General features: G+C 44.7%; 1 protein-coding gene and 1 long non-coding RNA gene across 3 annotated transcripts in view; one reads left to right on the top strand and one right to left on the bottom strand.

The window, feature by feature from the left end:
- SKAP1 (src kinase associated phosphoprotein 1) overlaps positions 1 to 18,420 on the top strand; it is a 310,267-nt gene extending 291,847 nt beyond the window's left edge. For both annotated transcript variants that reach the window (XM_024235008.3, XM_024235009.3), the window contains exons 12-13: positions 14,486 to 14,594; positions 18,047 to 18,420. In XM_024235008.3, the coding sequence (XP_024090776.1) occupies positions 14,486 to 14,587 (102 nt within the window). In that variant the 3' untranslated portion in view covers positions 14,588 to 14,594; positions 18,047 to 18,420. The remainder of the gene's footprint in view (positions 1 to 14,485; positions 14,595 to 18,046) is intronic.
- Positions 109 to 3,108, bottom strand: LOC129054927 (uncharacterized). Its single transcript, XR_008519549.2, has 2 exons — positions 2,164 to 3,108; positions 109 to 410 (listed from the first exon to the last, which is right to left on the bottom strand). It is a non-coding gene; the product is annotated as an uncharacterized LOC129054927 (long non-coding RNA).
- Positions 18,421 to 26,212: the final 7,792 nt, after the last annotated feature.

Here is a 26,212-nt window from a genome sequence, read left to right on the forward strand (position 1 = left end):
AGTTTCTCTGTTCCTGATAATATTCTGTATTTGGGGAGAGTTTTCTCTGTTCCTGATAATATTCTGTATTTGGGGAGAGTTCCAAATACTAAGAACTTCCAGGAAGCATTGTGAACTTTACAGTTTTTTAATATAATTGGTTTCTAACTATTAAACAAAGGAGAAAAATATCCTGGCAGTGCAAGGCTGTAGCCCATCCGAATAATTGTTAAAAGACAGAACTCGGCTAGAAAGATAAGCATAATACCAGCAATTAATGTTCAGCATTTCACATTATAGTCAAGAGGATGTGTTTTTCTTTGTGATGTGGCTCATAAGCTAAGAGTGTTGGGAGCCAGACTCTGAGCTCTGTCTTCTTTTTGTGGATGAGGATTAAGAAGGAAAAAACAGCGACGACAATCCTGCTCCATCTGTAAATGAACAAACATCTTGATTTTATAGCTATTTGCTTTGTAAAACTAAGGAATGAAACAAAAATTACTGGATGCCTAAGTAACACTTTAATTCTGAATTCATTTACGCTATAGCTATGTAGTTGTCACAAACCATAATGCAATATTTAATTAAAATAACAGAAGTGCATCTAGATATGTCCTGGGGTAGCTATCACCAAATTATACTCTATGCCATCGGTATTTTATTTATGAAATGGCAGATTCTAAGGTGCAACTAGGCTGATACAAAAGCATGAACATTTTAAACTTGCATTTTTAGAAAGGCTCTTTTCTTTTTTTCCTGCTGCGTCTTTAAATGTTTTCCTCCTTCTATCTTTGGAAGGGGAGGGAGGTTAGTGTGATTGTTTAAAGATCTCTCTAACTCTTGCTTTTCAACTGTTGACCTCCTAAATCTCTGGCTGTGAAATCCCCGTCTGTTGTCATGGAAAGGCTTGCGAGGTTCACAGGAGCCACAGCAAGTGTGGGACATCTTAGGCAGAACTTGGACGTGGATTCCAGGAGGGTAGGAAAAAAGCAAACTGTTTCAGACTCTCTGTGTCTGTTCCCACATATCTTCCTTGCACCTTTTTCCACCTATAAATACCCGTTGTCGTGTACACGCTTGCTCACTCTACTTTGTGGATGTTCACATGCAGACATACTACTCCTTTTCATAAGCGCATAGCATCTATCTTACACGCACCCACCATCTATCTCCTTGTTCACATTGGCTGTCCCATCCACCTCCTTGTCTGCAGAATTATGTTCAGCAAGGTCCCGATTTATAGGAAATAAATAATGAAAATGGAACGGACTGGGAAAGATAATCGAAACATTCAAATTGTTATTTTTCACTATACTTTACACAAACAGAGCATCTATAAACACCTAGAAAGGGTGTTGGCTGATCCCTAAAAAGCAATGCCTTTTGAAACATTGTAACCAAGGGGGTCTCTACACATTTCCTGTTCCTCCTCTCCTGCTTTTTGGTGCTCGCCATTTTTAAATGGTAAACAATGCTATGTTATTATTTTCATTCTTTCTGCTTATTTATCCTGTCTATAATGACAAGTTTTTGTCATCACTTATCCTCTACAAGATAATCCTCAGAATTACAAAACAGAAACAATAATTGCAATCACCTTTTTAAAGAAAAAAGCACTTGTATTTGCTGTATAAAGATATTTGGATAATGGCATCATCGGATCACAGCCTGATCCTACAGCAAGGGTCTTTTGGAGAGAGTCTTCTACACACTTGTAATTATTTTAGCCCCTTTCACAGGTCACATAAAAAGTTAATTTCAATTGCTGCCAATTTCCGCCCAACAAGAGTGCAGTACTTTAAACCACCCAAAATAATTGGATTCAAAACAAATTTAGGAAATTGAGTGTGTTAGAAAGCAAATAAAAATATCCTTTCGGTAAGGAGGGTGAAAGTAGTAAAAATGGCCTTTTTTTCCCCTTCTTTCCCCTTCACAACTTTGCCATTAAAGTTGCACCTACAGCTAGAAGTTTGTCCGTGAAAAAATGGTCATTTTGTTTCTCTGCTCAAAGAATGTTATTAAAATGCTAATTTAAAAGAAAAAGGAGTTAAATATCTAGCGATGGTGCATTCTAATTGCAACCATAATGAGCTCTCTAAATGTGCGTGCCCCTGACACACACAGAGCATAAACAGCAGTAAACAGATCATTAGTACCCGCGTTCATTTATTCTGGCGACCTTACCATGACCCCACCGAGGGTAGGGTGAAAAGCAGGTGGATCTGGCTGTGACACCCCCTAGAGGGATCCAGGAAATGAAGCTATAAGCGGTTGTCATGGAAACGCCTATGTGTGCAGATGATGTAACACACCGACAGGCTGTAGGGCTCCGCAACTGGGACGTTGCTTTTCCCTCGCCGGAACAATCTTGAGGATTAAATTATTCATTTCTTTAATTCACAAAGCAAAAGGAATCCTAATTTTCTTGGTGATGTGCAACTCTCTTCCATTTGTCTAGGGTCTGGAACATGGTGACTTGTCATCCTTCTTTCTCCAAAACCCACCCCAGCTAGACCCAAATTGCTGAATCTGGCGCAATCAAGTGGGGAAAGGCAGTGGAAATCTGACACCCAACATCTGTACTTAAGGAGAGAAAATCTAAGGTTTTAAGCTAAAATTAAAAATATAGACAGTGTCCTCTCCTAATGAGGGCATGTTGACCACAGACTAAATGTATACTTGTCCTGAATGAGATGGCTTTGTTTAGAGTGGAGCAGAGACAGGGTTGGCCCTGGAAACTAACAAGCTGGTACCTGATGCCAAGAGTGGAAAGGAGAGAGGCTCCAGCCCCAAATGAACACATCACCCTAGCATACCCTATGTGTGCTTTCTAGCAAGGTGCAAGGAAAAGAGATAAGAGAAAACGAGCATCTGCTCACCCTCCTATGTCCATTTGAGAGAATCGAGATTAATAAAAATAATTCTTTGGAGAATGATTCCACTCTATCCTACCCTGTTTTGCACCAAACAACTTCAATAACCTTAAGGCAACAGTAGAATAACTTTTCTTCTTTTTTTAAAGGAAGCAGAAAGGACGGTCTCTGGAAATTATTTTAAAATAAAAAATCTCCCGGCCTGCGACTCCCCCAACACCCCCTCCCCATTGCACTTTAGATGAACCTGTGATATTGTAGCAATGGCCCTTGAAGTGCAGTAGGGAGGTGATTTAGGAGAATATTAAAGGCAATGTGGAGATTCAAGGCGCCTCTCTCAGGGAGATCTGGAGAAATACGCAGCACAGATGGGCCGAGCAGATTAAACATTTCCGTCACATTGTTTCCAAATTGTGTTGTGGTGCCTGAGGCTGGTACTGCGGTCAGAGCAAAACAGAGCGGTGCAGAGCTGCGCAGTTTATGGAATACATATTAATACGCCCGTCTCACATGGTATCACAATTCTATCAGCTCCGAAATGGTGCTGTCTCTATTGTTCCTGACTTCTGCACTTAGCACCTTGTTTTCTCCCATCTGCAAAGTGTTTACCTTCCCTCTACCCCTTCTTTCTTCTTTAGGTAATTGTGTGCTTCTTTTCATTTCTCTTTCCTTACAGCCCTATTTCACCTTTGCTCTTACCTTCACAGCTTGATTCTTCTGTCACATACACTTGCACACACCCACTCTGTGTTTTGCACACATTTCACCCACAACATGCAGTGTGTGCACAGGCCCTGCACACCTCCGTGGCCTCAGCTTGATCATTATCCACTCCCACCCTGTTCAGGACATAAGCTTCACCTTTAAGGCTGAATGTTCTCTCGCACTCAAGTGCTCTGAGACCCTCCATCTAGAGAACACATTCCTCTTCTCAGAACACTTAGCTCAGGGTGCACTTTGTGGAGTTGTCACCATGACCCACCCCCCTCCCAACTGCTGTTGCTGACTACCCAGCCTTCCCATGTCCCCCTTCTCACACTCACATACTTTCCCCTGTATCCAGGCCCATCAATCTCCAGGTTAGCAAGTTCCTTGAAATGTAACAATAAATAAAACTAGCTCAATTGAGGCAAATTTAATGATTCATTTTTATTATGATTTATAGACCAAAACTCTGAATAATGGAAAAAGAGAAAGTGATTGCCAAGAACTTAAAACAGATTGTAAAACAGCCTGGAGAGGCTGCCACGCTACCCAAGGTTTCAGCCAAGTGCTGAGCTTCGATCCTTTCACAAGTTCCAACACCACTAACCTACCAGCCACCCAACTGACCATTTCCTTTCTCCTTCTGGAAAATCTCTTCATAAAACTATCTGTGCTGAAAAATGGGCACTTTGTCTTTGGTGAACAATTCCTGTTCCCAGCCGTGTTTTTCTTGGCAGTTAGAAGGATGCTGATTTGGAGCCCTTAATTTATTTCATAGGGTATGGTATCCTAAGAAAGAATTATATATCCAAAGCTGGATTTTAGGAATAGAGAATTTGTGGGGAAATCCAGAGTAAAAATATGATGTTTGGGACTGACCCTGGAATAGTACAAGTTACTCTGCTTAGGAATTCAAATTTCCCATCTTAACTAATGGCAATGTATGATGCACAAACACTAATAAGAGAAATAGGCAATCATAAACCAATATTTCTGTGATTGATTGACCTTTCCATACATATATCAAGCATTTACTAATCTTTCGGGTTAGGGGCTTATAGACTCTTCTCTTGAAGATGCATCCTCTTGTTTATAAGCACTGATATAGGGAACTTTTATGGTAAAAAAGAACAAAAAAGTATGAGATATTTTCTGGGAATCTTGTTCCACGGAGACTTGGAACCCAATTCAATGTGAAAAGAGAATGTTTCTGTTAGGAGCTTTCTCCAGGGAACTGACAGTGTCAAGCAGCTTGCTCCAAGCCATTTGAATGGAAACTATGAGAAGACACCACAACTTTGAAGTCACAGTTAAACAGATGATGCCTTGGCCAGGCGCAGTGGCTCACGCCTGTAATCCCAGAACTTTGGGAGGTGGAGGTGGGCAGGATCGCCTGAGGTCAGGAGTTCGAGACCAGCCTGGCCAACATGGTGAAACCCCATCTCTACTAAAATACAAAAATTAGCTGGGCGTGGTGGTGGGCGCCTGTAATCTCAACTATTCAGGAAGCTGAGGCAGGAGAATCGCTTGAACCTGGGAGGCAGAGGTTGCAGTGAGCCGAGACTGCACCATTGCACTCCAGCCTGGGTGACAAAGAGCAAAACTCCGTCTCAAAAAAAATAGAGATGATTCCTTAAAAGAGTATACAAGTGCAGTCAACCTTTGAGGAGGGAACAGCCTCTTCAGCTGGAGGGCTGAAGCCTATGAAATCCAGCATGGAAGCAATGAGGATTCTTGATTCCCCTTCATTGTTTTTTGTTTTTGTTTTTGTTTTTTTTTAATGGAGCCTCGCTCTGTTGCCCAGGCTGGAGTGCAGTGGTGCGATCTCGGCTCACTGCAACCTCTGCCTCCTAGGTTCAAGCGATTATCCTGCCTCAGCCTCCCAAGTAGCTGGGATTACAGGTGTGCGCCACCATGCCCAGCTAATTTTTTTGTATTTTTAGTAGAGATTGAGTTTCACCATATTGGCCAGGCTGGTCTCGAACTCCCGACCTTGTGATCCACCCGCCTTAGCCTCCCAAAGTGCTGGGATTACAGGCGTGAGCCACCATGCCCGGCCTCTCCTTCACTGTATTTTTTAAAAGCAGGGGCCTGTGTGTGCGGAGCGCAAGGATACCCACCCTGGGCCAAAGTACAGATCCAGCCCATAAAGACCATTGTATTTTTTTCCCATAGAGTGCCGGCTGGTAAACTGCAAAGGGTTCATAAACCCTTTGAGAATCTGATGAAAGTTCTGGGCCTCACCCCAAAGATGAGGCCTACGTACACATGCACACAAAATTTTACACCAGTTTCAGGGAGTTCAAAGATTCCTTCACATCCATCCACAGAGAGGCCAGGGGTTCACAGACTCTGGTTTAAGAATCTGTGCCCTGGAGGATGGTGAGTTCCTTTTGTTGGAACAGCCTAGGATTCACTGAGCCTAGAAATTGAATTCTCATCCCAAGACAGGATGGTCATTCCAGGTCATGTCTGTGCTACTCCAGGGGAGCCATGGAAGAGCTTATACAAATAGGAACCAGCAGGGAGGAGAGAAATTAAAATGTAGCAATCATGGAGTAGGGGTATTTAATCTCTTTTAAGGCTTATGATAGGCGCCTGCTGGTTTTCCCCCGATATCCCCTGACACCTACTGACAGGGTATTTGCAGCATCACATAGGGACTCAGGGCCCTGTGACAGGAGGAGCACTGAGGAGGTCCATGATAGTCTTGAAACCATAAACAGCAATAGGAAACCACTGGAGGCAGAGTCAAGCTGTGCAACATGCCCGTTGTTGGTGGCCATACTGCTTTTTGTTTATAGAATTTGCTGTTCTTTTTATGGCAGGTTTGGTAGGGTTTTTTTTTTTCCTTGTTGATGGAGATTAGCAGCATAAATCCTTTTATGGCAGTGTGAAATCTGCCATAAACACTTTGATTGTTGCTGATGGTGAGCCCTGTGTCTATTTCAGGTTCACTCAATGCTTCATTCATCCAGACCAATAGTTTCTACAGCCATATAATGGAGTCCAAATAGCCAACTTTTATTTTTAAGACTTCTTCATGTGGGTTGTTCAAGGAGGTGGGGCAAGGTTGGTATTGAGAGAAGCAGATGTTTAGTCAAACCTAGAAATATTTATGAGGAGAACAAACCATACACTGTGCTTATTTTAGATGAAAAGTTTCTAAAAAGACTTTGTGGCAAGAAGCAAGCCCTGATGGAAAGGTTTGTGGGGTTTTTTTTTTAAATAACTTTTTATATTCTTATCTAAAACATCTTCATTGAACAATTTTGTATAATATAAATCTTAGCCCTACCATTCAGAATATATGTAGAGTTATGGAGTAGTGAGCATGTATAATTCTGAAGCCCTAACACGGTCACTTGTAGATGTGTATCCCTACCTTGAAGATAGAAACACTTCCAAATTGAGGATTTCAGGTCTCCCGGGAGCCTCTCAGCATTTTTCCAATCTTTCCAACACCTGGGCAAAAAGAAATCAGAGTTTATAGCAAACATTGATCCCAGGAATTCAGTTCTCTTTGCCTTCCTAAAACTAAAACTCAAGAATCAGCAACTTAATAAAAATGCAGTAAATTAGCACCTTTAGACAGGAGCAGGGTTCATTCAGAGCTGGGGTCTGCCTGACTGAGCCAGTACTCTCTCCATTTTAATAGTTTAATAAAAATTAGCATAATTAACGAACATCTGTATGATCCAGAGTGGTGCAATTTGGCACTTGGAAACGAGGGCTTAAACATGATTGCTGTGAGTTTAATGTTGTTTTAATTCTTTTTGGCACTGTGCAGTGAAATAAACGTTTGGTGGTGATAGTTCTCGGCCGGATCTCATTTGCATTTTTCTCCCTTTGATTATGAGCAATTGTGGACTTCCCAGCAATTCATCAAAGTAGAAATTATTTTAAAATACCTCATGGTGTTCAGACTGGGCTGGAGCAATGCATGGGGGTGGTAGTGGGAGAGAAGGTTAGAAATTTTCCATTCATGCTTTAAACATCTCAGCCCTGCAGCCCTTTTCGGGTATACAGCCAAGGGATGAAATCTGGAAAAGACAGTCAGATCCCGGGACCTGTAGGTGCTTTGATTAAGCTCCCAGGCTCCCACAGCAGGATGTATATGGTCTCTGGGACTGTGCCATCCTCCTTACACTTCTGCCTGCTCTTTTGTTTTGAAGGGCAGAGAGTTGATTTCACTCATTTCAGTTCTCATCACTGTGGCGAGGCTTCTACATCTGCAGTCGGCAGGGTCAGTGTTCCCCTCAAGCAAGAGCAGACAGACTGGGAGCCTGGCTTTTGCAGGTACCCTGCTGAGACTCATCAGCTTCCTGTTTGCACCCTCTTCGAGTTGGCAGAGAGCACCTTCCCAAGGCTTCGTCCCTACTCCTGGCATTACGACTAAAGAGGGGTGCTACAAAGTGTTAGTCAAAGTTAGGAGCGTTGAACAATCCCCGGGGAGCGAATGCCTTACTGTCCCCTGCAGGTGATGCAGATGACAGCATCTGGCAGGTGGAAGACCACATTTCACACATTTCAGCAAGTTGACTTGGATCAAAAGATTCTCAGACAATACTGTGCCCACCCTCTGCCTGTGAGATAGCAGAAGACCTAAAGCTAGTTTTTACAAGTTACAATGTGAGAGGTAGACAGAGTATGTATTTCCCCTTCACAGCAAGGCCCTTCACAGCAAGGCAACACTACAAGAAAACGTAAGTCAGAAACTGCCCTAACTTCAGTGTCGGAAAATGGACAGTAACATATCTTGTACCAAGGGGAGCTTAAAAATGCTCTGACAGGCTGGGCAGGGTGTAATCCCAGCACTTTGGGAGCCCGAGGCTGGGGGATCACTTGAGCTCAGGAGTTCAAGGCTAGCCTAGGCAACATGGCAAAACTCTATCTCTACAAAAAAAAATAAATAAATAAAATAATTAGCAAATAAAAAATAATTAGGCAGTGGCATGCGCCTGTGGTCCCAGCTACTCTGGAGGCTGAGGCAGGAGAATCTCGAGCCCAGGAGGCAGAGGTTGCAGTGAGCCGAGATCATGCCACTGCACTTCGGCCTAGGTGAAGAGAGTGAAATCCTGCCCCCCGCCACAAAAAAAAGCTAAAGAATTATAGGTAATTTCCCATAAGACGTTGCAAACTGTAGGGAGAAGCTGGCCTGGGAGAGGGAGGAAATGAGGTGTGGTGGGTCAGGCACAGTGGCTCACTCCAGTAATCCCAACAAGCAGGAGGACTGCTTGAACCCAGGAGTTCAGGACCAGCCTGGGCAACATAGGGAGACCCCATCTCTACAAAAAAAAAAAAAGTTGTTTTTTTTTTTTTAACTAGCCAGGCATGGTGAAATGCACCTGTAGTCCTAGTTACTTAGGAGGCTGAAGCAGGAGGATCACTTGAGCCCACGAGTGGTTGCAGTGAGCTATACTTGCACTACTGCACTCCATCCTGGGCAACAGAGCGAAACCCTGTCTCAAAAAACAAAACAAGAAAAGAAGGTGTGGTGTAGAAAGAGGTGACAGACAGACACATTTAGTTATTTAAGGCTGATTTTCACAAGGCAATTCCCTGGTCCTAAAAGGATCAACTCAGTAGTCTCACTTCTTGTGGCATTTCAGACTCTTATTGTTGTATAGGGAGCCATTTGAGGAGACTGTCTCCAAAGGTAGTTGATCTCTTTCCGCCACAACTAGTTCAATCACCAGGGGAATATCTTGGAGTTAGTTGTAACTAAATCTGCTCAACTAAGAGTACAAATTCCCACTGCCCCCTTCATTTCATCATAATCTCATTTAACAAGTTTTTTTGTTTGTTTTGTTTTGTTTTGTTTTTATTTGAGATGGAGTTTCGCTCTTGTTGCCCAGGCTGGAGTGCAATGGCACGATCTCGGCTCACCGCAACCTCCGCCTCCCGGGTTCAAGCAATTCTCCTGCCTCAGCTTCCCAAGTAGCTGGGATTACAGGCATCCTCAACCACGCCCAGCTAATTTTTGTATTTTTAATAGAGACAGGGTTTCATCATGTTGGTCAGGGTGTCAAACTCCTGACCTCAGGTGATCCACCCATCTCGGCCTCCCAAAGTGCTGGGATCACAGGCGTTAGCCACCGCACCCAGCCTCATTTAACAAGTATTTATTTGGACCCACTCTGTGCTGGGTACAGTGCTGAATGCTGAGAACACAAAAGCAAACAAAACCAACAAGGTCCAGTCCCCAGAACTTTCCAACTAGTGATTGACACTGAGACAAAGACAGGCAGATAGAAGGCAGTGTAATCACAAGCTCTTTTCCAGGAAAGCACAGGGCACAGCACTGTGGACCGTGTAACCAGAACCCCACACAGTCAGAGAGTGTCAAGGAGAGGCTTCTAGAGAGTCAGTAACTCAGGAACTGAGATCTGAAGGCTGCTTAGGAGTAAGCCCCATGAAATGAGGAGGGAAGTAAAGGCTAAACAGGCAGATGAAAGGTTCCAAGGTGAGGGAGCCTGTGGCCCATAGGAGCAGCTGAGACAAGTTCTATTTTACTAAGGGACACTAAATCTAGGAGGTGAGTGACAATGCTGAACAGTGAGTGGGACTGGGTCATGCAGGGCCTTGTCTACTTTGTTAAGAAGTTAAGGGGTGGCCGGGCACAGTGGCTCATGCCTGTATTCCCAGCACTTTGGGAGGCCGAGGCAGGCAGATCACCTGAGGTCAGGAGTTCAAGACCAGCCTGGCCAATATGGTGAAACCCCATCTCTACTAAAAATACAAAAATTAGCCAGGTGTGGTGGCGGGCACCTGTAATCCCAGCTACTCAGGAGATTGAGGTAGGAGAATCGTTTGAACCCAGGAGGCAGAGGTTGCAGTGAGCTGAGATCATGTCACTGCATTCCAGACTGGGCAACAGGGGCTACGGCTCAAAAAAAAAAAAAAAAAAAACAGTTAACAAGGGGCACTGGACTGGGAACCCACTGAAAGTTTCCAAGCAGAGCAGTGACATTATCAATGTGTACTGTAGGGAGCGAGTCTGGTTGCACAACGAATAGAGTGGAGAAGAAGAATGCTGATACAGAGATTAACTTGGAGATTGTTTCTGTAGTTCTCATGTGAGATGATAGCTACATGACCCTATGGTATTGGCAACTGGGAATGGAAAGAAAATGGAGGATTTTAGTAATATTTTAGAGGGAGAATTGACAGGACTCAAGGATTGATTAGAAGAGGGGGATGGGGCTGGGCGCCGTGGCTCACACGCCTGTAATCCCAGTACTTTGGGAGGCCGAGGCGGGTGGCTCACCTGAGGTCAGGAGTTCGAGACCAGCCTGGCTAATATGGTGAAACCTCGTCTCTACTAAAAATACAAAAATTAGCTGGCCGTGGTGGCACATGCCTGTAGTCCTAGCTACTTGGGAGGCTGAGGCAGGAGAATTGCTTGAACCTGGGAGGTATAGGTTGTGGTCAGCCGCGATCATGAGATCACGCCACTGCACTCCAGCCTGGGTAACAGAGAGCAAGACTCCATCTTAAAAGAAAAAAGAAGAAAAAGAAAAAGAAAGAAGAAGAAGGTGAAAGTGAAATTAGGAATGACTCCTGAGATTCCAGCCTGGGTAACAGTGCATTGTAGTACAGCTCACTGAGATAGAGAACCAAGGAAGCAAAGATAGCTTCGGAGTCAGGATGGAGGTAAAGGCAGGATTACATGTTAAATTTAGGACGTGCTGAGTTTGAACAGCTTGGTGGAATGCACTTGGCTATTGGGGTCCAATACAGACCTGGGCTGGCGCTCTGGTCATGAGTGATAAACACAGACATGGTGGATACTCTACAGAGATATATGGGATTTCTCTAGTAAAGTGCATCAAGACAGAAGAGGCCAGGATAGAACCCTGGAAAACAACCACATTGAAAAGCAGAATTGAGCAAGATGAGCCTGCAAAGGAGAATGAGAAGTAGAAGCAGAAGGAGAGAAACCAGGTGAGTATAACTATCATAGAAACTAAGACAATAAAAGGCCTCAAGAAGATCAATAGTGCCAGCACTGCTGAGAGATCAAGTAAGTTAAGGACTGAGAAGTGCTCAGGGAATCTGAGCAATGCAGAGGTTACAGGAGACCACGGAGAGAGAGCCTAAGTAGAGGACGGCAACCGAGCCTGATGAGAGCGGCTTCAACAGTGAACAGGAAGGAAGTTGGAGCAGTGAGTGAGTAAACTTTTCCAACAAGTGTGGCATAGACTAGCAGAAATGGGAAGTAGACATGCAGCGGCAGCTATTTAATGGTTGTTTTCAAAAATGAGAGAAACTTGAACACCTTTCAGTGCTGGTGGAAGGAGCCATTTACTTTACAGGCAGAGATCAGTCTCCACAGAACCTCCTCTCTCGGAAAGAAAGGAGAAGGGTTGCAAGTGCATATTGTGAGGGGTAGTCTTAAACCAGGGGAGGGATGCTTCCCCGACTTTAATGGGAAAGAAAGATGGTTGTCAATACAGGTAAGTTTCTGCTTTGGTGGCTGAAGGCTGACAAATCTGATGGCTTCTCTTTTCCCTTTGAAGGTGGAGAAGAGGTTGTCGGAAGCAACAAGAGTTTGAGGAAGGGAGATATTAGATATCATAATTCTATGATAATTACATGCATCCAGAGATAAAAAGATCACCAGATAATGCTAGGGACTCTGAATTTTACATATCACCAATCTAGTTTTATTTCTTTTGTTTTGTTTTTCCTAATAGTACTCAGCAACCAAGTGTACAAAGAAGCAGTTAGCTCTTTGGTACACCAAATCCAATTGAACTGGAATATGTGATATTTCCCATACTTAAAATTTCATTTGGGGCCAGGCGCGGTGGCTCACACCTGTAATCCCAGTACTTTGGGAGGCTGAGGCGGGTGGATAATGAGGTCAGGAGCTCAAGACCAGCCTGGCCAACATGGTGAAACCCTGTCTCTACTAAAAATACAAAAATTAGCTGGGCGTGATGGTGCACACCTGTAGTCCCAGCTACTGAGGAGGCTGAAGCAGAAGAATCACTTGAACCCAGAAGGCAGAAGTTGCAGTGAGCTGAGATCTCACCACTGCACTCCAGACCGGGCGAAAGAGCGAGACTCCATCTCAAAAAAAAAAAAAAAAAAAATTATTTTGGCCAGGCACGGTGGCTCACACCTGTAATCCCAGCACTTTGAGAGGCCGAGGCGAGCGGATCATGAGGTCAGGAATTCGAGACCACCCTGGCCAACAGGGTGAAACCCCGTCTTTACTAAAAATACAAAAATTAGCTGGGCGCAAGCCTGTAGTCCCAGCTACTCAGGAGGCTGAGGCAGGAAAATCATTTGAACCCAGGAGGTGGAGGTTGCAGTGAGCCAAGATCGTGCCACTGCATTCCAGCCTGGGCAACAGAGTGAGACTCTGTCTCAAAAAAAAAAAAAAATTTTTTTTCATTCTAATTTTACTTCTTTCAAAAGAAAGAAAACATTTTCTGGTGCTATCAGAAATAGCCCCATACTCAGAGTGGGCACAGTGGCTCACGCCTGTAATCCCAGCACTTAGCAAGGCCGAGGCTGGTGGATCACTTGAGGTCAGGAGTTTGAGACCAGCCTGGCCAACATGATGAAACCCCATCTCTACCAAAAATATAAAATATTAGCCAGTTGTGGCCAGGTGCAGTGGCTCACGCCTGTAATCCCAGCACTTTGGGAGGCTGAGGCGGGTGGATCATCTGGGGTCAGGAATTCAAGACCATCATGGCCAACATGGTGAAACCCCATCTCTACTAAAAATAGAAAAATTAGCCGGGCGTGGTGGTACGCGCCTGTAATCCCAGCTACTCGGGAGGCTGAGGCAGGAGAATCGCTTGAACCTGGGAGGTGGAGGTTGCAGTGAGCCGAGATTGCGCCACTGCACTCCAGCCTGGGAGACAGAGCAACACTCTGTCTAAAAAAAAAATAGCCAGGTGTGGTGGCACGCACCTGTAATCCCAGCTACTCAGGAGGTTGAGACAGGAGAATTGCTTGAACCTGGGAGCCGGAGGTTGCAGTGAGCTGAGATCTTGCCACTGCACTCCAGCCTGGGCGACAGTGCGAGACTCCGTCTCAAAAAAAAAAAAAAAGAAATAGCCCCATACTCTTCAACATCTGTTGTGCTTTTGAGAAGCTTTTCTGTATTCAAGGAGCTGCATCCTCACCCTGTGACTACCCCTTAAACTCTCTTTAAAACCCTCTCATCCTCTTTCTTGTTTGTTCCTCTCTGTGACTAGCCTGTCATTATTAATGTACCTGTCACCTCTCACCTGTTCTAGGGAAAGAATCTAATGTTTAGAGCACCTACTATGTATCAAACACTTTCAGTTGTTTTTACTTCAGTGATACAATTTACATCTCCACAAGATAGAAGGGAGATAAAGAAGCTAAAGCTAGGAGAACCTAAAGTCATGTGACTACTAAATGACCAAGCGAGGATTAGATCTCAGTCTGTCTGACTCCAAAGCCCATTACTCTGCTGTAAGCTCCCAAGGAGCAAGCAATCCTCCGATTCATCATTATATACCTCATGGGAACTCAAACAGCACTTTGCACATAGAAGATGCTTGATAAATATTATTGATTTGAACTATGAGTTGACCCCTTGAATATCTGTAGTGTTCTGGCAATTTAATGTGTGCCCAAGTTTCTCTAAGAAGCTATACCATTCGGCTTGGTTTAAAAAAAAATGCTCTTTAGGTTCAGCAAGGGCATCAAATGTGCTAACTTTACAATGTAGACAGGAAGATGGCAAAATGAAAGTGCTTGCTCTCTTCCTCTAGATGACTTTTTTAAATTTAATAATTCCATCAGGGAAGTTAACAGTTCACAGTGATAATGGCAACAATGAAACCACCAAACAGAATCTCCCATGCAATCACTAGAATAAATGAGCAGAAGCATGAACAAATTCTAACTGACGCTATCCTCTTTTCACTTTTCAGGAGTATAACATGTATGGCTGGTGGCTGGGAGAACTGAACAGCCTCGTTGGGATTGTTCCAAAGGAGTATCTCACCACTGCCTTTGAAGTGGAAGAAAGATGAAACCCAGGTATCAGAACCATTGCCAATGAACTGCCTAATAGTTCAGTGGAACTTGTGGGCCACTACTTTGTTCTCTGAAAGATGAGAGTTGCCAGTGAAGTAGCTTTTCTTCATTTCTCATACTAATGCTAGTGATTCACCACTGATGGAAAGAAAATGCCTCTGGAATTGTTTTTTTCTTAAATTTGGGGACAGTGTCACTTAGGATAAGGTTCAACTAATAGCAACATAAAATCTAAACTAAAAGTGACTTAATTAACACAGAAGGCCAGGCTCAGTGGCTCACACCTGTAATCCCAGCACTTTGGGAGGCTGAGGTGGGCAGATCACCTGAGGTCAGGAGTTCGAGACCAGCTTTACCAACATAGTGAAACCTCATCTCTACTAAATATACAAAAAAAAATAGTCAGGTGTGGTGGTGGGCGCCTGTAATCTCAGCTACTGGGGAGGCTGAGGCAGGAGAATCGCTTGAACCCAGGAAGCGGAGGTTGCAGTGAGCCGAGATCACGCCACTGGACTCCAGCCTGCGCCAACAGAGTGAGACTCTGTCTCAAAAAAAAAAAAAAATTTACACAGAAATGTATTTTTCTCTTCTGTAAAAATCTAGAGGTAAGTGGTCCAAGGTATCCAGTCCCAGGTACCTTTTCTTTTTGTTCTTCTCTGTGTGCCCAACATTCCCAAGGTTACCTAATGGCCAAGACAGATGCTCCATCTCCAGCCATCCTGTCTGCAACCTACACAGCACACAGCAGGAAAGATAAAAGGAGAAGGTCAGGCCGGGTGCAGGGGCTCACGCCTGTAATCCCAGCACTTTGGGAGTCCCAGGTGGGCGGATCATGAGGTCAGGAGTTCAAGACCAGCCTGGCCAACATGGTGAAATCCCATCTCTATTAAAAATACAAAAAATTAGCCAGGCATGGTGGCGCACACCTGTAATCCCAGCTACTCAGGAGGCTGAGGCAGGAGAATCGCTTGAACCCAGGAGGGATAGGTTGCAGTGAGCCAAGATCACGCCATTGCACTCCAGCCTGGGCGACAGAGCAAGACTCCGTCTTGAGAAAATAAAAAATGAAAAAAAGAGAAAAGCATACCCCCTTCCTTTAAGGGCACTTCAAAGATGTTGCACACACAATTCCTTTCACATTCCATTGGTCAGAAGTTGGAATATATGGACACAGCAAGCTGTAAAGAAAGCTTATAGCCCTGTGTCCAGCTTAGAATTGGGAGATTCATGATTAAATACAAAGGGAAGAATGGATATTGGGATAAAACTAGCAATTTTTGCCACAGGGATGAATCTAGGTTTATCCCCAGCTCTCAAACTCAGGGCACCATTTCCCCAAAATGCCCACATATTGCAATATGACTGACCAAGATTAGGAATCCAATATGAGGATTCCTCATATTGGAACATATGAAATATTGGAACTATGGAACATAATCAAATTAACTTTTAAGTAATAGAGAATATGGTTTGCAGGGCCAGGCACAGTGGCTCACACCTGTAATCCCAACACTTTAGGAGGCCAAGGCAGGAGGATCACTTGAGATCAGGAGGTTGAGACCAGCCTGGGCAACAGAGTGAAACCCCCTCTCTACAAAAATTTTTTTAAAAAATTAGCCAAGTGTGGTGGTGCACGTCTGTGGGCCCAGCTACTTGGGAGGCTAAGGTGGGAGGAATGCTTCAGCCCAGGAGGTTGAGATTACAGTGAGCCATGACTGCACCACTGCACTCCAGCCTGGGTGAAAGAGCAAGATCCTGTCTCAAAAAAAGAAAAAGAATAGGTTTGTGTTTTATTAGCAAGAACCACATTGTGTTTCAAAATAGTGGGGGTGGGTGCCTGGTTTGGGTGGAATAATAGTGGGAGCCACTTTGGTGCAGAGTGGGTTTTGGTTAGAATTAAGATTCTGATGGAGGGCCCCCAAGACCAGCATGTTGTCACTAGCTCCATCTTCTGGCCTGAAATAGGAGCAGTCTTCACTGCTGGGGGTAAAGAATGGCATCAGTGTGACAGTGATACAAACACTCCTTGGAGTCCAGACCAGAGCCCACTCTAGTGTGCTGCAGCAGCTGAGTGAACTCGTTTAGGAAAATACATAAGGATAGATCTTATTCTCCAATGCCCTTGTACAACCATATAACACCAGCTCAGGCCTGTCACTCAAGGTTTGACTTTATGATTTTTCTGATGAAGACTGTTTCATGGCCACAAGTGTAGAGGGTTGGAATTTTTCTGTCAAATCTAAACAAATCCAGCCAGCCGGGCATGGTGGCTTACACCTGTAATCCCAGCACTTTCAAGGCCAAGGCAGGTGGATCACTTGAGGTCAGGAGTTCAGGACCGGCCTCACCAACATGGTGAAACCCCATCTCTACTAAAAATACAAAAATTAGCCAGGCATGGTGGCGGGCATCTGTAATCCCAGCTACTTGGGAAGCTGAGGCAGGAGAATCACTTGAACCTGGGAGGCAGAGGTTGCAGTGAGCCGAGATTGCGCCATTGTACTCTAGCCTGGGTGACAGAGACTCCATCTCAAAAAATAAAAATAAAAATAAAAAACAAATTCACCCTTTTTCACTCTGTCATTTATTTGTTTATCTCTTCATTGTCTTTGGCCCAACAAATCTATTTCTAAGAATTTATCTGGCCAGGCGCAGTGGCTCACACCTGTAATCCCAGCACTTTGGGAGGCCAAGGGGAGCAGATAACGAGATCAGGAGTTTGAGACCAGCCTGACCAACATGGTGAAACCTCGTCTCTACTAAAAATACAAAAATTAGCCAGGCGTGGTGGCGGGCGCCTGTAACACGGCTACTCAGGAGGCTGAGGCAGGAGAATCGCTTGAATCCAGGAGGCGGAGGTTGCAGTGAGCTGAGATCATGCCACTGCACTCCAGCCTGGGCAACAGAGCAAGACTCCATCTCAAAAAAAAAAAAACAAAAAAACGAATTTATCCTATTGACCATTTTTGGTTTGGGTAAAAAAACAAAAAAAAAAGAAATTATCCTACAGCTATACTTGCACATATGCAAAATGACAGGCACATACGGTTCATTGTAATAGCAAACACTTGGAAATGACCTAAATGTTTAACAGAGAACTAGTCAAATAACTATAGTACATTCATAGAATTGAATATTACGCAACAGTAAAAAAGAAAGGGAAACTGTGTGGAATACATTTGAGATATGTTGGTAAGTTTTAAAAAAATAAAGCAGCAAAGAATGGGAGCCAAATTTGCCCCATTTGTATAAAAAAGGACTGGAGACTATATATACCTGTTTGTTTATATTTGTATGGGATATTTCTGGAGGCAGACATGAAATGATAACATGGTTGCCTCCAAGGACAGAGAAACTGTGAGACAGGGTAAGGGGGAAAACATTATACTCTGTGCCCTTTAATACGTCTATATTTTGAATCACAAAAGCAAATTTATGTATTTTTCCTCCTTTAGGAAATATATTCTTCCCTCTCTCCTGCCTTTATGAGGAAACTGATCATCAAAAGTTCCCACTCCCTACTTCTGCCACCCCACCAACGCCTTGGACTCCTCTCTTTGCTGAAGAGACCCAAGTCTCTGACACCTCAGAGTGACTGTAAGCTACCAGTAAGACAAGTGGGAAGAGGCACGTTCATCAAACCTGTTACTAAACCAGCCTAGTCATAGCTCATCCCCATCTCTAAATGTGTCCACACAGTCACATCTGCCTTTTCCACAAGCTTTTCACAAAGAAAGTTAGACAGAAGGAAACCTTGGGAGGAGGACATTGCTGGTTGTTCTGGCTGGTTTGAAAAGCACAAATAAACTTGGGATGTGGTTCCTTGCCATGTGTGATGATGTTGAGCTCTTTTTTGTAAAATGATATCAATATGTCAGCTCTGGGCATTTTTACCACCTCCCAATAAAGTGGGGATAGCATGAGAGAAAACAAAAGCCCAGAGAAAAAAGGAGACTTGGAATTGTCTTTCAGAGCAGAATCTTCTCTGGAATCCACATCTGTTGTTTATTTTTTGTCTTTTGCTTTTTGTTTTTTTTTTCTGAGACAGAGTCTTGCTCTGTTGCCCAGGCTGGAGTGCAGTGGCATGATCTTGGCTCACTGCAACCTCTACCTCCTGAGTTCAAACAATTCTCCTGCTTCAGACTCCCGAGTAACTGGGATTACAGGCGCCCACCACTACACCTGGCTCATTTTTGGTTTTTTGTTTGTTTTTGAGATGGAGTCTTGACTCTGTTGCCCAGGCTGGAGTGCAGTGGCACAATCTTGGCTCACTGCAACCTCCCTGTCCCCAGTTCAAGCGATTCTCCTGCCTCAGCCACCCAAGTAGCTGGGATTACAGGCCTGCACCACCACACCCAGCTAATTTTTGTATTTTTAGTAGAGACGGGGTTTCACCATGTTAATCAGGCTGGTCTTGAACTCCTGACCTCAAGTGATCCACCCGCCACGGCCTCCCAAAGTGCTGGGATTACAGGGTGGCTGAGCCACTGCGCCCAGCCAATTTTTGTATTTTTATAGAGATGGGGTTTCACCATGTTGGCCCGGCTGCTCTCAAACTCCTTAGCTCAAGTGATCTACCCGCCTCAGCCTCCAAAAGTGCTGGGATTACAGACATGAGCCACCACTCCCACCCAGCTACTTGGTTTTTTTCCTATGTGCTGAATCTCCAAAACGAGACAGAACCAGAAGCAAGGCCTTGGAGTCAGCACATTGAAGAGTTCCTCTTCAGGCCTCGGGTTAGTTAACAACCCACGTGTCCTCCACTACAACACCTCCCAGGTAGGGGCTGAGGAAATGCTCTGAGGAGAGCTCAAGTATGGATACAGGGCTCCCTGTTTCCCTTTCCTGTTGTCTGTACCTAGCACTCAGGTTACCTGCATATTAAGAGGCAGGAAAACATAGTGATTAACAGCATAACATCTGCAACCAGAGAGCCTGGGAATAAATCTCAGTTCTCTGTCTACTGTGCTCTCTGGAGCAAGTTATTCAACTGTTTATGCCTCAGTTTCCTCACCTTAGAAGGGATATACTCTATTCACTGTATCATTAGGTGATTAGGAAGATTAAATGATTTAACATGTGTAATGGTACTTGGAACAATGCCTGGCACATAATAACTGCTCAATAAGGGTAGCTGCTATTATTGCCTGATTCTCTACAGGAGAAATTTTGAAAGACAGGCAACTGGCCGGGCGCAGTGACTCACGCCTATAATCCCAGCACTTTGGGAGGCCGAGGGGAGCAGATCACGAGATCAGGCGTTTGAGACCAGCCTGGCCAACATGGTGAAACCTCGTCTCTACTAAAAATACAAAAATTAGCCAGGCATGGTGGCATGCACCTGTAATCCCAGCTACTTGGGAGGCTGAGACAGGAGAATCGCTTGAACCCGGGAGGTGGATGTTGTGGTGAGCCGAGATCGCGCCACTGCACTCCAGCCTGGGTGACAGAGTGAGACTCCGTCTCAAAAATAAAAAAAAGAAAACAAAAGAAAAAAGAAATCCCTGTTCAGAGAAGCCCTGGATTGGTGGTAGCCTGCCTCTCCTCTGTAATGACCATGTTGCAGCACTGGAGTAAGACGCCCATCTCACATCACAAAAGAGAAACCAGGGGGCAAACAGGGATGTTAGTGGGCTCTAACTTTCTCAAAAAAAATAGATCTTATACCAACTATTCATTTCCAGATTATCTGACCCAAGAGTAAAAAGAAGAAAACAGTTTTGTGTATGATGGATAACTGCATGGAATGAAAAGGGGAAATTTTAGGTTTAGGAGGAAAAAAAACCCCAAGTGAGATAAAAGCAATATAGAAGTGTCCTTGACGTCCCCCCACGCTTCACACAGAGTGCTAAAGGAGAAGGAAACACTAGGTGGCAGCATATGAGCAGGTGAACCAAAGAGAACCAACTGCCTCCAGTTTTAGGAGCCTTTGCACCAATCCCATCCCACAAGAAAGGACAATGGGCAGTATTCTAAAGTGTTTAACAGAGGGAGCAAACACAAACCCTTCTATACTCCTCCTCTGCACCCACCTCTCCCCCACTCCTCCATCCCTCGCCCATCCTTCCCTGGAGACCCAGGGACCCAAATCTGAAAAGCTGGGTGGCTAAGAGGCCAGAATATCACTGTGCCACCACTCTGTGGCTGAAAGACATCAGAAAAGGGGATACCAGAAGAGAAAGGGCAGGGATCTGGGACAGGATAAGAGACTGAAAAAGGAAAAGGTCAGCTGGGTGCGGTGGCTCACGCCTGTAATCCCAGCACTTTGGGAGGCCAAGGTGGGTGGATCACGAGGTCAAGAGATCAAGACCATCCTGGCCAACATGATGAAATCCTATCTCGACTAAAAATACAAAAATTGGCCAGGTGTGGTGGCGCACGCCTGTAATTCCAGCTACTAAGGAGGCTGAGGCATGAAAATCGCTTGAACCTGGGAGGTGGAGGTTGCAGTGAGCCAAGATCACACCACTGCACTCTAGCCTGGCAACAGAGCAGGAAAAAAAGAAAAAAAAAGAAAAGAAAAGAAAAAGGTCAAGGTAACTTCTTCACTCCCTACAGAGTTCAATGCTCTCTAAATCATATGGCCATTGGCTTCCAGCATTTAAAATAAAATGTCCCTTCTATACCTGTTAACAAGAGGAAACAACCACTTGCCAAACTGCAAAGGTATTTGGGTACCGCCATACACCCCACCGTAGGGACCACACTCAGATCTCTGGCCCTTCTAGCTGTGAAACTCAGCAGAAAAAGAAATTAGGTTGGTTCTAAAGTATATAAACAAATGACCTCATTGGAAATCTGGTCTGTAGTTGTTCTGGCTGTCTCTGACATTGTTATATGCAAAAAAAAAAAAGAAAGCGGGGGGGCGTTGGGTAGAGCATGTTTGATGTGTTGATGAGACAGTCTACAGGCTGATGGACATCCTCTGCTAGGAGATAGTTCTAAAGGAGACTTTTTGGAAGCAGCAGATTCCTACAGCATTGGAAACTAAACCTCACCCAGCAAAACTGCTCCCCACCCAATTAGCCCCCAACTTAGCCAACACCTCAAATGGCAACAGGCTAATTAGATTACCGCTCCTCTGTTTGGCTCTACTAACCAAATCCCCACCTCACTGCCTGCCACTAACTGGATAACTGGGGCATTAGACCACTTAACTAACCACATTATATGTAGGATGGCTTCTTAATCACTACCAATTGTTCTGGCAAGTGAAATAGGAGAGCTATGGAGATGAAAGGCTTTTTTCCTTGATTTTATGTAAAAAGAAAATTTAAAAGCTAAAATCCTAAATTTAAGAAGTAAATGTGTAATCATTGACACAGAAGGTACTGACTCCCAGTCAATAATCTAACCTGGGGCTGGCCTGAATTGTCCAAGCTGGTATCCAAGAATACTAAATGCTCTGAAAGCAACATTTCAGCTACATTTCATTAAAAATACGTTTTTCTAGTGTGCTTTCCCTGTCATCCACATAGCAAAATAGCATAGACATTGTTTTGCAATTACCTCAATATTAAATTTTTCCATATGATGGCCTGGTATATCTCTTAGAAATCTGTATTTAATTCAAAGCCAACTATATCTTTCTTGATGGCGAATGAAAAATGGGAAAGAGGTGAGAATTCCTATTAAGTCTCATTCCCTAAACCCGGGTTGATTTTGTTTTCAACTAGAGTAGTGTCAAAGGTGGGGTTGACAAGGTGCCCTCCCTCCTGTTTGATTTTTTTTTTTTTTTTTGAGACCTAGTCTCCCCTCTGTCACCCAGGCTGGAGTGCAGTGATGCGATCTCTGCCTCAGCCTCCCGAGTAGCTGGGATTACAGGCGCCCACCACCACGCCTGGCTAATTTTTGTATTTTTAGCAGAGACAGGGTTTCACCATCTTGGCCAGGCTGGTCTTGAACTCCTAATCTCGTGATCCACCTGCCTCAGCCTCCCAAAGTGCTGGGATTATAGGCATGAGCCACTTCGCCCAGCTGAGACAGATTTTTTTATCTAAACAGAATTATGTAAGGAATTAGCATTGATCTCAAGTTGCCATTAACCTTTTTAAGAATTTTAGCTTCCCTAGTTGCACCACCTTATTTATAAGCAGCTCGTATTTGCAGATGATGAAACTGAGGATCTTAAAGGTTGTGACCACTGGTTCAAAATCACAAACTCTGCCATGGAAGAAGAAATAAAATGAAAGCCCCTTGAAATTCTGTCAGCTGCTTTGCTTATTGACTTACTCGAGTTCTGTTGCAGTCAGACACCTCCAGTGAGACATCTTCAAAATCCACATTTCATGCCAGTCCCTGGCATCCCAATAAAGCAGTGGTGTCAATGCAAAGCGCAAGATAATGCACATGGCTGGGGAGGAAGACCCCTGCCTTTAAAAACCAGTCTGAGAAAGATGGAGTTGAAGAGAAGCAAGATGAAAAAAAAGAAAAGAAACAAAAGGTTTTTTTTTTTTTTTTATCTTAAGAACAAAACTCTCAGATGCCAGGGACAGTGGTGCTTTCATCTTTGGCAAAACAAAAACAAAAACAAAAACCCCTCCCCTCAGGTCTCCCACCAGGAGTGGCTCTGGAAGGATAAATCTTGAATGGCGTTGATTTGTTAACTCCCAGAGCACCAGCAAAATCTGCAGGGCTGAGTTTAAAAAAAGCAGACCTCTACACAGAGGATTATCTCTGCGACACAGCCCAGTGACTCCAGCTCATTTTCTAGTTTGTGGATTACCATAGTCCCTTGCTTCTTCCCTTCCCTACTGCCCAGCTATTTCATTTCCCATTAGAACTTACCGAGATTGGGTAGGGACTTTGAAATTTATAACTAAAAAGATTCTTCTTTTTCAAGGGGTTTGAATTAGTCTCCCTTTTTCCCTATAAAAAACTAACTCTTCAGAAAACATGCTGTTTTTCTCCTCTATATGAATTGATGACCATTCTTTCGGATTCCATTAATGATATATTTTAAGATTTAGCCCATGCTGCACAAAATCTTTTATAAATATAATGGCCTCAAAAATACTTCCGTGTCAGAGGAAACTGAAGTACAATTAACAGAGTGATCGTATAATTTATTCTCCAAAGGAAGACATTTTTGAGAGTGAAAGGGGAGTTAATGATGATACCAAGACCGCAGGTGTAAACTGGGAAGTGTGATTATGCTAAAAATAGGCAAAATGAGGTGCCCAGTCATCTGGGGAGTGGACAGTAGAGAAAGATGACCTGGCTTTCCTGGTATGAGGCTTGGCAACTTCCCTTCTAATGAAGTCCTCTCCCCTGCAGGCCTGGTTTCCAGGCAGACCCTGCCAACTGGGCTTTCTTTTCCTGATGCCCAGGCATTCTGAGGGGCCTGGTGTCTTTGGCATCGAGCCGCCTGTGGGGCTGGCCAGCTGTCAACGGCTGTGTGCATTCAGTTCCCTCGTGGGGTCCCATCACAGTCCACCACCCCTCCAACTGGCAAAGCGCCACCGAAGGAAGCATTTTTGTGGCACCGAGCAATAGCATGCCACTTCCCTGCCTCCTGTGACCGAAGTGTTCCAAGAGACTTCTAGTGCTGGTCCTCAAAGAGGGCATCTGCTTCCACTGTAGACACTCGCAGCCTGATGGTGAGCAGCTGGTCACCTTTTATCCTCCACATCCCATCATGGAACAGGAAGCAGGCTACAGACATTTCCCTTTTCCACACCATCAGACATGCCCGCATTGCTGTGCTGTGAGTCACCAAGGTGGCATATGCACACCACCAGCTCCATGGACGTGTCATGAACTGTTCCACCTCCGGAGAAGCATGCAGCATCTGGAGATTGAAGTTCATTTCTTCAACATCTCCATGTTTAGGGTACCAGAACTTGGAGCAGATTACTTCACTCTGTTAGTGCAGGGCTTCTCGACCTCAGCATTATTCATATCTTAAGCCAGATAATTCTATGTTGTTGGGAGCATTGTAGGATGTTCGGCCACACCCCTGGCCTCTACCCACTAAGTGCCAGTGGCCTCCCCCTACCCTACCCCTGAGCTCTGACCACCAAAAATATTTCTAGGCAGTGCCTAATATCCCCTGGGGGCAAAATCTCCCCTGGTTGAGAATTGCTGTCTCACAGCATTTGGGGTGTGTTTAGCACAAAGCAGAGAAACCGCCCCTCATTCTAGAAGTTTGTGCTTGAGCTGCTGGATTATGTGATAGAGATTACAGCTAGGTTGAGAAGGTACAGCATTTAAATGCCACAAATCCCTCAGGGCTTAAAAACCCTTTGCTCTACCTTTAAGATTTGCTCACCTGCGCTGCTGCAGATTTGCACTACGATGTGTTGGAATGAGCAAGACCATACTCGCCGGTTCAGAGCTGCATTACAGTCTCTCTCGTGTCTCGAGCCCTGTGATTACTATCCCTTGTTTCCCTTTTCTATGACAGAGATCTAAAAGAGGAGTGCTTGAAACTCCCACTTAGGACCAAGTCAAATGCTGTGTACTTCAGATCAAGAAACACCACGCAGAAGGCAGCTGCAGATGAAAGGGTTCGGCTCTGGTTCCCTCAGTGCACTGGTGGGACTGGGGCTGGGCAACATGCTTTTCGTGTGTTGACTACAGTCCCCAGGCAGAAGTGGGGAGATTCAGGACAGACTGCCATCTCTCGGCTGTGATTTTCCTGGTCTTCCGTGTTCATTTACTGGAAAGTTTTCTCATACAAAATGACTCCCAGGAGCTCTGTCCAGAACCAAAAAATAAATAAAACAAAAACGCAACCAAAAACCACTGCCTTCTCAGGAGGCCAAAATAGGAAGTGAGGTCCAGTGCCATTGTTGTCTCTGCCAGCACAGGCCAGCCAGGAGGGCCATCACCGGCCCTGGTGCCAGCCAGAGCCCTGTCGACGCTGCCTCCCATGGGCCCTGAATCTGAGGCACCTGGAAGGGTTATTAGCAGGATTGGAACTCATCCCTCTGCTGGGACCAGATCATAATTACAGTAATTTTCTAACAGAGCTCGGCAGTAGGACTGTTTAATCAGCATCTGACTCCCTTGTGCTCCCAGCCCTCATTACTCAAGGAGAGGAGTGGGATGCCTCTTAAAGAGATAGTGCCCGCCTTTCAGCGTTTTGAACAGATGTGCCCTAATTGGTAGAATATATCTAAGTCTCACAGCTTATAGCAGGCAGGCTGCATTGCCTCCAACAAACTGCCTCAGGCTTTCACTGTTCTGGGCCTTCTGCCGGAAGGATCCAGGTCAGGCTGCTGGTGGGGTGGGCTAGGCTTCCCACACCAACACAGCCACCAGGGAAAGGGACACACACAGGGCTAGAGCACTTACAGGATTCAAACAGGCTGGCCCTTTCTGAACTGATGGTATCAAAGAAAAAGTGCTTGGCTGAAGGACGGGAAGGAGAGACTTGACAGCCATGCAGCCATGCATGAAAAGAAATTTTGGCTGGTGGCTTCCCATAATCCAGAGATTCCAGAAGCATCTTGTGTTCCTGCCCTTCCAGGGGAAAAAAACCTTAGAGACTTCCCAGTAGTCTCCTAATTCTCACAACCTAGCTTTATCACCTCTGTTTATTATCTGTGCCCCTTTGGCTACCATGAAGGTACCCCTTGGCTTTTTTTCCTTCTCCTTTGCTTGTGAAAATAGACCAG

This window comes from Pongo abelii, chromosome 19 (genome assembly GCF_028885655.2).
Source record: "Pongo abelii isolate AG06213 chromosome 19, NHGRI_mPonAbe1-v2.0_pri, whole genome shotgun sequence".
Classification (NCBI taxonomy): domain Eukaryota; kingdom Metazoa; phylum Chordata; class Mammalia; order Primates; family Hominidae; genus Pongo; species Pongo abelii.